Source organism: Sitodiplosis mosellana, unplaced genomic scaffold (genome assembly GCF_009176505.1).
Source record: "Sitodiplosis mosellana isolate CC-2019 unplaced genomic scaffold, AAFC_SMos_1.0 Smas_scaffold_6191, whole genome shotgun sequence".
Lineage (NCBI taxonomy): Eukaryota > Metazoa > Arthropoda > Insecta > Diptera > Cecidomyiidae > Sitodiplosis > Sitodiplosis mosellana.
In genome coordinates, this window is record NW_022601432.1 from 672,945 (window position 1) to 685,789 (window position 12,845).

A 12,845-nucleotide genomic window follows, 5' to 3' on the forward strand; every position below is an offset into this window, starting at 1 on the left:
TATGTATATGCGAAAACTTCGTCTGGACTGAATCTTTTCCACACGAAAAAAAAGGCAAATACAGAACCCACAAAGATAAAAAAAAACTGATTATTACACCATGATATTTGTCGATGGTCTTTGTTCTCTGTGTCAGTTTTTTTCTTTCCATTCTGGTCGATATCGTTTTATTTAGCCGTCCGTCGTCGTTTATCGACCGACCGACCATTCGTTTGTCTTTTGTTCTGTGTTTCTTCGGTTGATTTTCAGCTATGCTTCTCGACTCGAGGTTAATGATATTATTAAGTGGGCAAATGTCGAGCGATGTAAAGTTTTGAATTGACAATTCAACCATAAAATAGATGGGAATGGCCAATGAACGATTTCAACGTGCCAAATGTATTGACATATATAATACTTACAATGAATATGTATATATTGTGCTTTCAAGTATTCTTTACATCAGATTGAACACACACACACCAGAAGAAGAAGAAGAAGAAGTGAAAGAAAAATAAAAACATAATAACGCCTTATACGTTTGTAAATGTAGAGACGAACAGAATGAAGAAAAAAATTGCTTCAGGTGATCCATAGTCCGATAATATTCGGTAGGGTGCTTCGAAAAATCAATTCGACCAATATTTTTTTTTGGCTCATGTTGTCTGGGTTCGCGTTCGAAAGGTATATTTTTGGATTTCGACGAAAAAATAAATAAAAACAATTTCGCCTATTTTTTGAATCGGCAAATAGAATGGGCCGATAAATGGAGAAAAAAAGGTGCATGAATTAATCGGTCAGGGTGCTACTAATTACTGTCTCGTTCGTGTATCTGTGCCTATGTGTATGTGTTGTGTTGTGTGCGGTTCGCTTGCTTAGCGGTAATATATTGTGATACCGTACGAAAAAAAATCACATTGAATGCCCGTTTCGCCCTTTACACATCGTCAAGCATAAATCGTTTCAATCAATCCGGGAAATGTGTTGAAATGTGCAGCACTCTAACGCTCTTGATTTATACGAATGCAAAAGCAAAAAAAAATCGATTCATACCAGAGAGCCGATATAATGAAATTCATCGTATCTTCTTTTGTTTGCGTGTTTGTTCGTATGACTTTCTTACTCTCACTTGAGTATATCTGGGAAGCTAGTTTGTAATGCGAAGAAAGAGCAGCAAAAATATTTATGTGTGTAATATAACGAAGGCAAGCAAAGTAAAGAGAAGAAGAAAAAAAACACGTATGAACACACACTGAAATTCATTAAATAAACCAACGAAAGAAAAAAGAGAAAAGTCTTTATCATAAACATCGTTTTCATTGCATTACATTGCGTTTATGTTATTTCGCCATTTATTAATATTGTTTTAACCGTTTGTAAGTTTCGACATTTGCACTTACACTAACTTGAAATAATCGAAATGCACATCGCTTTAATCGAATGTGGTGAAATGTCAAATGCAATGATGTTAGTATGCGGTGCGCGCATTATACGGCCCCGATGCCGTTCTTGCCTTCTTCTATAGCAGTATATGTATACGTATGTACGAGCATAAACATAGGAGATTTGGTCAGTGAATGCGAGACGACCCATTTGTGTCGAGTCAACGGAGCATTCGTTGCTATTGCTGCCTGAAATTATTGTTCAACTACTTCATAATTTGAACACATGAAATTTACTTGAAAATACAAATTGCGGCGAAATAAACACACACACACACACACACACACACACACACACACACACACACACATTCAACAAAACTGTTAATCTGTTTCAATTTTTTTCCTCGTTTTTTTACTTTCTGGGTTTTGGTTCTTCATAAATCATAAAATGGTGAGAGAGTGAAAAAACAACATACACCACGACCTCAATAATTGAGTAATTGGGTAATGGGCTGAAACTTTAATGAACAACAACATTTCCTTTGCTCATTCAACAAGTTCGCTCAAGTCAGTCACTCTCAATTGGACTTATCTGTTTGAGTCTGTCACTCTCTAAACACACCAATTCCTTTCGTTTACCTTGGGATTTTTTGGACATAGACCTTTTCAACATTCATTTTTTTTTTTTATCTAATTGCAAATAAGCCAGTAGTTTGTTAATGATGGCGACATGCAAAGCAGACCATGCATTGGGTCTCTCTGCTTCGCGTTCCGAATTCAAGTCTTCGGGCTATTAATTTTTTTGTTTTATCTTGAAATTGTGGCTTTTTGTCTCTCTCTCATCGGCACAAAAGTCAAATCCTTATCACATTTTAATTTGATTTTTTTTCTGTTCGGTTGACAGCGAGAATATATGTATACGTGTGCGTGTTTTTTTCATGTTTATACATACCTTGCCTGAATAAAATGTTCTTCAAACGTCCACACAGCTGGCATACACTCGATGATAGACGTGGGCTGACATACATGAATAGCACAAAACGGACAGAACAACAAGTTTTCGCGAAAGATTTTTTTTGTCTGTTTGCTGCTGCGGTTGTTGTTGTTGTTGTTGTTGTTGTTGAAGAAGAAAATGAAATTCTATGCCGACTGTGTCATTTCACTCCGCATTTTGGTTGCTGCGTTCGATGGTGTCGATACTCATTGTCATTACATCCAGATATATTCTCACTCTCTCGGATTGGTGGTGTGTGTGTGACTTATGCGTTTTTCTTCCCTCCTCCTCCTTCTTCTTCTTCTTGCTATCGACTTTGCGTTTTGCTCAACGCCAAGGCTATTCACAATTCTAGATTAGAATTCTCGAATCTGGTGTGTGTAAGTGTATGTCGCTTGTTGAATTTTTATGTTGCAAATGCGATGTTTCCTCGAAAAACTGCTTTCAAAAATGTTGGATCGATGCAAACATGCGGCAATTTTCTTGGCAAATTCTATTGCGTTTTTTCCGGCTCTTCACGTTCGGGTCATACAAAAGAATATTATAAATTTTTCGGTTTTCTCCACGAACGAAGCGAATAGTTTTACGAGCGACGGTTTATTTTTTTTTTGCAATTTGTGATGAGAATTTGATTTTTCCTTCCTTTCTTTCTTTTACTTGTCGTGTATTAAATGGTGGAATCGAGCGAAAACAAAACGAGAAATGAAAAACACCAAAAAAATAAAAAAAAAATAATAATAAGCAACAACAATAACAACGGAGTGTAAAACACACGCACAACAACTGTCCTTCCTCAAGTCACTGTAGTTCTTCGTTTCGGATTGAACATTCGTGCTCATTTGTACACATATATATGAGTGTGCGTGACAATGTGTTTGTTTTCACTGTATGTATTTTTTTTTTCGTTTCTGTACTTTTCGTGTTTTTTTCCCTTCTGTACTCAATTCTATTGGCCAATAAGCGATATTGTGTCTTTTATTTCCACCAAACTAATCATTAATGTAAGGAAAAATAACAGAATTCGGATGTGCCACTGTGTCTCTCGCTCTCGCACTCTTTCTCTCACTCAAACTTTGTTGGTCGCTGTAATTTGTGTGTTTGTCGGCGATTTATTTTTCCGATAAATTTCTTGAGTTTCGCAATATTTGGATAAATTTGGTTGGGTTAATCGATGAATTTCAGGCGATCACTCGACATCTCCACTCTCTCTCTCTCTCTCTCTCTCTCTCTCTCTCTCTCTCTCTCTCTCACTTACTCTCTACCGCTGACTTTTTTTCCCTCTCGCACCGTTCCTCGACGAGTCTCCGGCCGCTTGCTTTAATGCGACGATCTTCCAGCCCGTAGGTTTTGTGTAACTTGGAATAAATTTACACAAAACAACGCACTTAATTCACTGTATTCACGTTCCTTACTTAATTGATGATTCCATCGCCCGAAATTCACGTCTATTTCGTTTCATTCGCTCTTTCTTTTTCCCCGTTTTTTTTTATTTTGTTGTGTTGCTTTTTTATTTCTGATTGGTCGATTGTTCGAATTTGCAAATGTTGCTCTTTGTGGCTTTTTGGACGAAGAAAAAGTTTTTGTTTCGTCTTTAACTGGATTTTATGTCATATTTTTTTAGGGTTTTAGTGTTCTTGTTTCGCTTTTTTTCGATCATTTATATCATAGTCGATCATAAAATGCATTTATTCGGTGTGGCCAACTGATTTGCTATCATCAGTTTGTATATGGTCTCCCCGTATATCAACATTGTCTCATCGAAACACTAATGCGATTGTTGCATGAATTGCGATTTATATGCGCTGGCAAAAGAAAAAACTTGTGACATTTCCACTTGAATAGTTCGAAACACACAATCGGTGCTGAGAGCTGCTGAATTAAGAGATGAAAAGAAAATTCCAACGAAACAAAATCTACACTGAAGTAATGAAGGCAACAAAAAATCACCACACTCTGAACTGAACTTTTTTTTCTCTTGATTTTCTTTTTTCGGAAATAAAATTGGTAGACAAAATCTTCGTAGTCGTATTCACTTTGACTGGAGAGAAATAGGGATCGGTAGACAGCAGAACAAAAACTAACACACGATGAAAAATTTGTGAAAATTCCCTTTGCTGTTAAACCATGAGAGAGAACAAATTGGTAGCACGAGTTTCTCTTTTTTTTTCTTCTCTGGTCGATTATTTATTTTCTTGATGAACCACGGAAAAAAAATCGCTCAATCCAAATTGAATCTCACACTCACATATGAAAAAATCAATTGAATTTTAACATTTCACTTCAATTTTCTGATGTAATTTCTTTCTATAACTTTTTTTTCTCTTCTTCTTCTGCTGCTGCTCGTTCAACTCAAAGCGAATTGTTCACGTTTTAATATGAAATTTTCATTTGATTGCTGGTTTCGAGCTACTGTCGACTTGTATCATTCCAACCAAGATTCATTATGTGTTTTTATTTTTCAACATATACATGATGTGCACACGAACACATGCATACACACACACACATACACACACATACATATACATGCCCATGAGCCAGAACGACTAACACGAGCCAACCAGTTAGCGAAACGATGGTATGAAGGTTTTTTGTATTGGTATATGATCGTTTTTGTCGTGCCACTTCGAATCAACATCGTCGAACGTAGATGTTCCGTTTGGTTCGTGTTTTCTACATCCATCCGATGGATGGTGTGTACATGAGTGTGCGTATTGCTTGTATGAAAGCCAAGAGAATGGCGTGCATGTGTATGCGCCTGTCACGTTCTCCTTTGTTGTAAGCTGCGTTGTTGTTTTGTCAATGTGTTTGTTTTGGTCTCTCATTCGACAACACAACATTCAGCACTCAGTGTGTGTTGTCTTTTTTTTTCAATCAGCTGTACGGCTACTTTTTTGTCGGTACTTATGTCTCTTCTATGTCAAACACCAAATACGCCGTTGCGATTAACTAAATTTGTTTGTATTCGAATCGACTAAAAACGAAATAAGAGAAGAGTCGAAATGAAGGAAAAAAAAACACACTCACTTCGTTGAGCACATTCCATAGCACTTAATTTGTTAAATGGAATTCGACAATTTTCTATCAACGGTTTGAGTGTTATATGAACGAAAAAAAATTATTGCATTTCAACAACGCAGTAAAAATGGATTTTCAAAACGAGAGAAAGAGAAGGATAATGTATGACGACCCCAACCGATTTTTGTTTCTTTTGTTGCACCTATTCATAGATGGCCCCTTCGCTCTCAGCATTGGCTAAGTATGGTATGTTCCAATTCAACGTTTTTAGCGTATTTCTAATGCGCAGCGCATGTAGTCGTCGTACATTCTCTCTCTCTCGCGTACGCGCTCTCCTTCTCGCTCGCTCGCTCATTCTCTCAAATCTGTCTGTTCGAAAACAAAGGCGCAAAATTTGAATGTTCGAAATTTTCCTTGACGCGCAATGATGGGCATCGCACAATCTATTCGTAATTGCTTGTAAAAATATTCCCGTTTTGTATCCTATTTTTATCCGTGGCGGATAAAATGCGCATTAAACTTGCGAACCCGATTTCTGGAATTCATTCACACAAACGCATACACACACGGGCTGTCGTACGGAACTGAACTGCAGCCAAACTGTTAGCGAGACATGTCAAGTGAAATTGATTTCGTTCACGTTAAATTCACTCAGCGACACTGAGAAAGTTCAATAATTCGAAGAGCATTGAACCAAAGATCAAAGCGAACATTCACTCACCACATACGCAAGATACGATGAACTTACCGTTTCTTTATCGATTATTTTTGGAACGGGCTAAATTTAAAAAAAACACAATTAAAGCAAGCACTTTTCGTTTTTTTTTTCTCTTCTTCTCGAGGTTGCAATTAACAATATGATCAACTTCTACTTACCAATCGATTATAGAAATGTTGTTGCTCATGTTTTTTTTTCTGAACTTCCTTAATAAATTCGTATGGTTTCGGTGTTTTTTTTTGTCCAATTCTGACCATGTTTAAGAAGAGTTTTGGCTATGGACACTTTGCCTAGCATAGAAATAGACTCAAAGCACTGAGACAATTGGTTTCATTCAAGGTTCAATCCGATGCACTTATGAGTTATCAAGATTTGACGAGCATTCACTCCAAGCATCCAACAGCTGACTTAGTGACAAATGGTCACGCTGATCAAGAATAAAAAGTAGCAAAAAAAAAATCCGCACACAGTTCGACTTCAAATATCTTCGTGTTTATTGTATATTATCCAAAATCTATTGTATATTTTATTCGCTGCAAAATACTTGAATATTAACTGCCATTAAGCCATCAACGAATTTCTTATGTTTCTTTTTCTGTCTGTGAGTGTTTATCTTATTTGTTTCACATGTAAATAATTTTGAAGAAATCAAAAGATGATCATCATTTTGTTGTTGTTGGTTTTTTTTTCATTATGAATATAGTAAAATAGTAAAAGCATTTTTTTTGTTATTATCTTTCATTTCTTTTCATTCTTTCTATCATTCTTCCGCTCATGATTGAGCTTTTCAACAGTTCTGCGTTTTTGGTTTCAATTAGCAAATCAATCTTTTGATAACAAACAATCGTTCTCTTTCTACACAGAACATAAACGAATCGATTGAAAATGTATCGACGCTTGAATTGTTTGCAAAACAAAGAAAAATCGTTCCTTGATCGCTCATCCGATCACAAACTGTCCAATTCATTTTAAATACTTCCAATCTATAGCATCTCAATTTTATTAATTCATCATTCCTTTTTTTTAGTTGTGTTTTTCTTTCACGAATACAATAATGTGAATGCGTTTTTCTCATTTAATTCGATTGGTTTTCTTTTAGTTGGCAAAAAGTTATTCAAAATTGTGTGTTTATTCTTCTTCTGGTTTAGAAATACAACAATTCCAGATAGCGGTTCTACTACAAATATGCAGGAAACATCAATGATTTTTTTTAAAGAGAAGGAAGAACCTACGTGAGTATGTAATCTATGTTTTATTGTTTTGCTGATGTTGCATTTCGGTGCTTGATTGTTACATATCGATTGAGTTGCTGTTGTTGTTGTTGTTTTTAGGGGTTTTGTTTTTGTATGTGTTGCTTGAGTGTTAATTTGTGTGTATTTTTTGTCATTCGCTCTTGGAGATTCGTATTTAAATCTCCTATTAAGAGACTCCTAATTACAATCAGAGCTAACATACCGAAATTTCCATTTAATTTTGCACGAGAACAAAGAGCAACAACCGAAAAGAATCATGCAAAAAAAAGCAACACAAGAAGCGATTTATGTTACAGTGCGACAATTTGTCAACTCATTTCTGCGTGTGTGTTTTATTTTTGGTTTTGTAAAAATCAGTCTTGAAAAATGTGTGTATCTATTTTTCCTTATAGCCAAGTAGTTGTTGTTTTGCGTCATTTTCGTCGTCATCGTTTTTTCTTGAATTGTTTGTCTATTTTTCGTTTGGAATTTTTTTTTCTGAAAGCATTGAATTGGTCATTGTTTTGTTTTCACTTCGTACGATTTAATGAAAATTGCATATATATGTGTTGTTAAAATGTTGGGAGAGAAAAAATTATAAGGGGATTCCATCAGCGAAGAGTATCGATTATGATCTAACATTTTGCATTTATTTTCTACACTGAGATTTCCATTAGAAATTCGAGAGATTTAACAACATGCAATAACAGAAAAAATGAGTGGCAATCATAACACCCCAGACGAATAGCATACTCTAATGTAATAGAAACACTGAAGCAAGCTGTCTGTCCGGGGCATCATGTCGAAAGTTCATCGTTTTCGTTCACGTGAACAAAAAAAAATAAATAAATGCACTTTAATATATTTTCATGATATTGATCAAACAAGTATGAGAAGAAAGAAAAAAAGAAGATTAACTGAAATTGAGAGAGAGAAAAATGGAACAAATTTTGTTATTCCGTGCGCTAGCTAAAGTAAAAGAAACCATTCGAAATGTCAACTGCTGAAAAGTTGTCAAACTAAATTTGTGTACGAAATTGCGTGTTTTCTTCTTCTTCTAAAAAGAAAAAAAAACAGAACAAATAGAAAAAAATGAATGTAAGCGAGCTAGAAAAAAAAGATGAATCGAGATATAGTGGAATCTTTGATTTGTTGTAGTTTCTATTTTTCGTCCGTAAATCTAATGCACCTAAAATCATGAATTGAAGTTAGCAATGAGTTTTGTTTTGTAAGGCAATTTTGTTTTCGATCTACTCCATAACAGTGAACATTGAAAGCATATTTTTTTTTGTATTAGAAGCCAGACCTCGTGCCAAATGTTAGTTTATTTTTTTTTCTTCTATGTCTTCGTGCTCTGATTCAACTGTTCTTTCAATACAATTATTCGAATTTGGTATTTTTTTTTTCCTTCTATTTTTTGTGTTTTATTTTTGCGAAGCAAACCGGTTTTTTTGTGATAGTTTCATTCTTTTTTTTATTATTTTGTATTATGAAAATGTCGTTTTTTTTTCTTCAAATTTTATCAGTTCTAAATATGATTTGTTTTTATGTGTGAGTGTGATGTCATTGACGACAATAGAAAGAAACTGTACGTGAATGCGTTTTTTTTTTCATCTCATTTTGTTCCGATTTTATTAGAATAATTATGTCTATGTTTCAACTTGATTCATTTATTGTGTAGTTTACTTTGTTTTGCATTTTTCTGGTTTTTGTTTCATTTTTTTGTTTGTTTCTTGTTAAAATATAATAAAAAAATGTTTATACGTTAATATTAATATATTAATATAAAAATTATTGGGCCCATGCTAGTTTGCAGTATCACAAGCATAAAACAATCATTGGCGCATCGATTAATTTCGTTAAATGTGTGTCTCTCTCTCTCTCTGTGTGTGTGTGTGTGTTGTCACGCACAGGGCAATGGGCGAATGAATGTATTTAGGCCTTGTTCTAATGCCAATTAACATGTTCTCCAAACAATATTCCGTTTTGTTGTTTTTTATCTCATGTTTTTCTTCAAGAGAATTTTCTTTTCATCATCATCTTCTGCTTTTTCTCCACACACATGTTCATTTTTCATCATTTCCATAGAAATAAATGATATCTATAACCTTTGGTTTAGCCAGGGTTTTTGCGACCTCTGTTATCGGCGATTGTTTAATCTAATCTCTCTCCCTCTGTCTGTCTAGACTAATCAGATTACTTCAGAACAACCGTACAATCATAAAACATTTTTATTCGAATGGCATTTCAGTAAACATATGACGAACTTAAGAATTCAAACAAAATTTTCAAACCATTTACATGGCTTAACATATGAATGCAAGAAACAAAGAGTCAAAATATCAAATTATGAATGTGAATGTCGCGAAAAATAAAGCCATTGGGAATTAATCAATTAAATGAACAAATTTATAACAAACACATGACATGACATAAAATTCGCTGCATCATTTTTATTTATTGGATCACTTTTTTCTCTGTTTAATAACATTCGAATTTCCTGCCACAAGCGGAGCTCCTGCTCAAATATAACAAGCAGTCAAACCGAAGTGTTTCACTGAAATTACTATTGGCAATAGTGAAATCGATATTCAAGACATGTGCAATTCAAACCGTATTTGATATGCAATTGCAAATTTTATATTCCGCCATGTGTGTCCTAGTTGTGACAAGAATGAAAACAATAACAACGAAAGAAGAAAAAAAACTGAATGAAAGAAAAAAAAATGCAAACAAATAAACTGAATGAGAAATACATTTACAAATTGCCATCGTTGTTCTCATGATTTCGACACAGTATTTTTCTGGCTAAACCAACTGCTTCTTCTCAGAGTATTTCGCAACATCGACAATATCGGGGCCGAGCACCGGATGTGGTTGGTGGTGGTGTGACTGGTGCAAAATATGCATGAACTTTGATATTTGGAAGGTGATTCTGTAAAAAAGACAGGAAAAACCACACACATTACTAAATTACTGAATAAAAGGTATGCAAATTCATTATAGCGACTAAATAAAAGTGACATCTATAGAATGAAAAACGAAATAGAAGGAAAATTTACCCTAAGTCGACGGATTGCAGCTCTCGTGATCATTTGACAATCGTATAATTCGATTCTTTGTAAATTATGACACGACACCAAATGCTCAAGCGTCTGATCGGTGATCAGTGGACAATTGTCAAGCTCTAGAACAGATAAACTTTCGGCAGCACAGCTTCCGGCTGCCAATTGCCGTATTCCATCATCCGTAATGAGTTCACAATGTGATAGGGTCTAAAATGAATGCGGAAAAAAAGAGAAAAATCAAGAATTTGAGCATTGACACCATTTCTATCTTGCTAAGAAAAGCGGATTTAGAGCAATTTGGTTGCAATGTGTATTTACCAATTTTTCTAAGCTCGGACAGCCAGTAGCCAAATGTGCCAAAGTTAAGTCGGTGATTTGATTGCACTCTTCCAGATCCATTCGTTCCAAATACTTGCAATTCTTTTGAAACGAAAGAGAAAATCGAACACGAGATTGAAATACACCAAACTGTGTCAAATATATGTATAATCATACTTTGCCCAATGCTTGAAAGCCCAAATCGGTGAATTGATGACATCCAGCCACTTCTAGCGTGTTCAATAGGGGATTGTGTTGGGCGAGCGATATAAGTGTATGATCGGTTAGTTCAACACATTTTGATACGCATAATTTTTGCAAACTGAAGCAAGTTTCGCTTATTTTTTGGATGGATACATCGGTGATACTCTGTTGATACAGACAAAAACAATGCAATTTGAATAAATTTAAATTGTGAATCGCATTCGGGCAAATGAATCGCAATCACATACATCACAACTGTGCAAATTGAGTACTGTCAACGATTTACAGTATGTTGCCAAGCAAATAACCGCGGTATTATTGACTTGTTTACATCCTTTACTGCTGAATCGTCGTAATTTGTGGCAACCACGGGCGAGCGCCTCCACACCATTCTCAGTTATTGAATCACACCACGAAATGTTTATTTCCAATAAATTCTGTGTGCGTTTTTTTTTTGGTTCGTTGTTGTTTTTGTTGTTGTTGAGATGGAAAGAAAATGCGTTTTAAAATAAGTCAATTGCATTTGGACGAAACAGACCAGATTTGGTCGACAAAAATAACGCATTCATCTTACCGGACATCCATCGGCGACATTTTTTAGGCTTTTATCCGTGATATTCACACATGATTCCAAATTGATTGCCGTTAACTTTGAACAATGCTTACTGATCGCGTAAATTGCTTGATCGGTAATTTTTTTACAGTCAGATAGGTCTAGTCGTTCGATATTATGGCAGTGTTGAGCAAGTGTTCTGCAATAAGAAAATAAACATGTATTCAATACCCCAAATGAAAATCATAATAAATAATTTGAAAAGATAGGAGACAGCGTGTATCCAAAATGCAAAATGTACTCAGTACCTGATTGATTGATCGCCAACTGATTGACATCCTCGCAGAGACAAATACTTCAGAAAGCCACCGCATCTCTGTGAAATGTTTTCTATGACAGGACCCTGTGAAATGCAAATAAAATTAAATTGAATTGCTGAGTCCATTTGAAAAGCCAAATAGGAAATGACGATTGTTATTCGATTGTATCGTGTGTGTGTGTGTCTCTCACCTCAATATCTCGTTGGAAATCAAACAAATCGATTTTCTGCCAATTTGATCCGTCTAATGCTAGAATATTCCAGTATTTGCTAACCTGTGTACAGAGATACAATCAACGCTATTTAGTGAAAAGCTCCAATCGAACGGAAAACTAATAATAATGCAACAATCGAATGTATTTGTACCTGTGCGCATCTGCATAATGAAACCACATCCAAAAATGAAAAAATCCGCAAAAGTATTTCTCGTGGTAGATTTTTCGTAATTTCTGTGTCATCCGATTCGAAAAATGAGTGCTGTGCAAATAGAAATGGAGAGAGAAAAAAAAAGACAGAAATTGTTGAGAAGGGCTTTTTAGAATTGAAAACATCTTTCGAGACATTCCGGAATTTATTCATTTATGCAAAAGGATGAAATTCTTTACGGTTTTCAATTAGGTAAATGGTTCTTTTTTTGCCGTCGTATGTCGAACCATTTCTCTTTTTTTTTTGTCGCTCTCTTTGCGTCGGGTCAATGTTTAATCAAATATTTAGTACAGTTGTTCATCATTGAAATGATCATTGTCAATTTGCATAATCGATTTAAAAGAGAAAAAAAAACACACATAGCGATAGCATAAAAATCCAGATCTATTCTGGTTGAAACGTGGTTTGTGTTGTCGTCATCGTCATCATCGTCGTCGTCGTCGTCGGAGAACATGCAAGTACACATCAAACGGTATTTGCAAGTTTAATCAGATTTTCTTCAATGATTCATGAACTGTATAATATTATAGGTTTGGCGTGGATATATAGATAGAGAGACAGTGTGAGAAACAGACAGAGAGAGAGAGAGAGAGAGAGAGAGAGAGAGAGAGAGAGAGAGAGAGAGAGAGAG

At 35.1% G+C, this 12,845-nt stretch overlaps 2 protein-coding genes across 4 annotated transcripts in view; both read right to left on the reverse strand.

The window, feature by feature from the left end:
- The window catches only part of LOC129576589 (protein Atossa), a 27,478-nt gene extending 22,701 nt beyond the window's left edge, over positions 1 to 4,777 (reverse strand). Inside the window, exon 1 of the mRNA XM_055461857.1 lies at positions 2,317 to 4,777. The gene's annotated coding sequence lies outside the window, so the exon portion shown is untranslated. The remainder of the gene's footprint in view (positions 1 to 2,316) is intronic.
- A 4,762-nt stretch (positions 4,778 to 9,539) lies between these two features.
- The window catches only part of LOC129576591 (F-box/LRR-repeat protein 20), an 11,799-nt gene continuing 8,493 nt past the window's right edge, over positions 9,540 to 12,845 (reverse strand). Inside the window, exons 2-11 of one of the 3 annotated variants that reach the window (XR_008688897.1) lie at positions 12,155 to 12,265; positions 11,980 to 12,063; positions 11,778 to 11,872; positions 11,491 to 11,668; positions 11,165 to 11,353; positions 10,890 to 11,081; positions 10,713 to 10,814; positions 10,389 to 10,601; positions 10,089 to 10,261; positions 9,540 to 9,985 (exon numbers count right to left, since the gene is read on the reverse strand). Coding sequence is in view for 1 of the 3 variants with exons in the window: in XM_055461858.1 (XP_055317833.1) it covers positions 10,154 to 10,261; positions 10,389 to 10,601; positions 10,713 to 10,814; positions 10,890 to 11,081; positions 11,165 to 11,353; positions 11,491 to 11,668; positions 11,778 to 11,872; positions 11,980 to 12,063; positions 12,155 to 12,265 (1,272 nt within the window). In the remaining 2 variants the exon portion in view is untranslated. Of the gene's footprint in view, positions 10,262 to 10,388; positions 10,602 to 10,712; positions 10,815 to 10,889; positions 11,082 to 11,164; positions 11,354 to 11,490; positions 11,669 to 11,777; positions 11,873 to 11,979; positions 12,064 to 12,154; positions 12,266 to 12,845 lie in introns of all 3 variants that reach the window. The other 2 variants (XR_008688896.1, XM_055461858.1) reach the window with 2 other exon arrangements.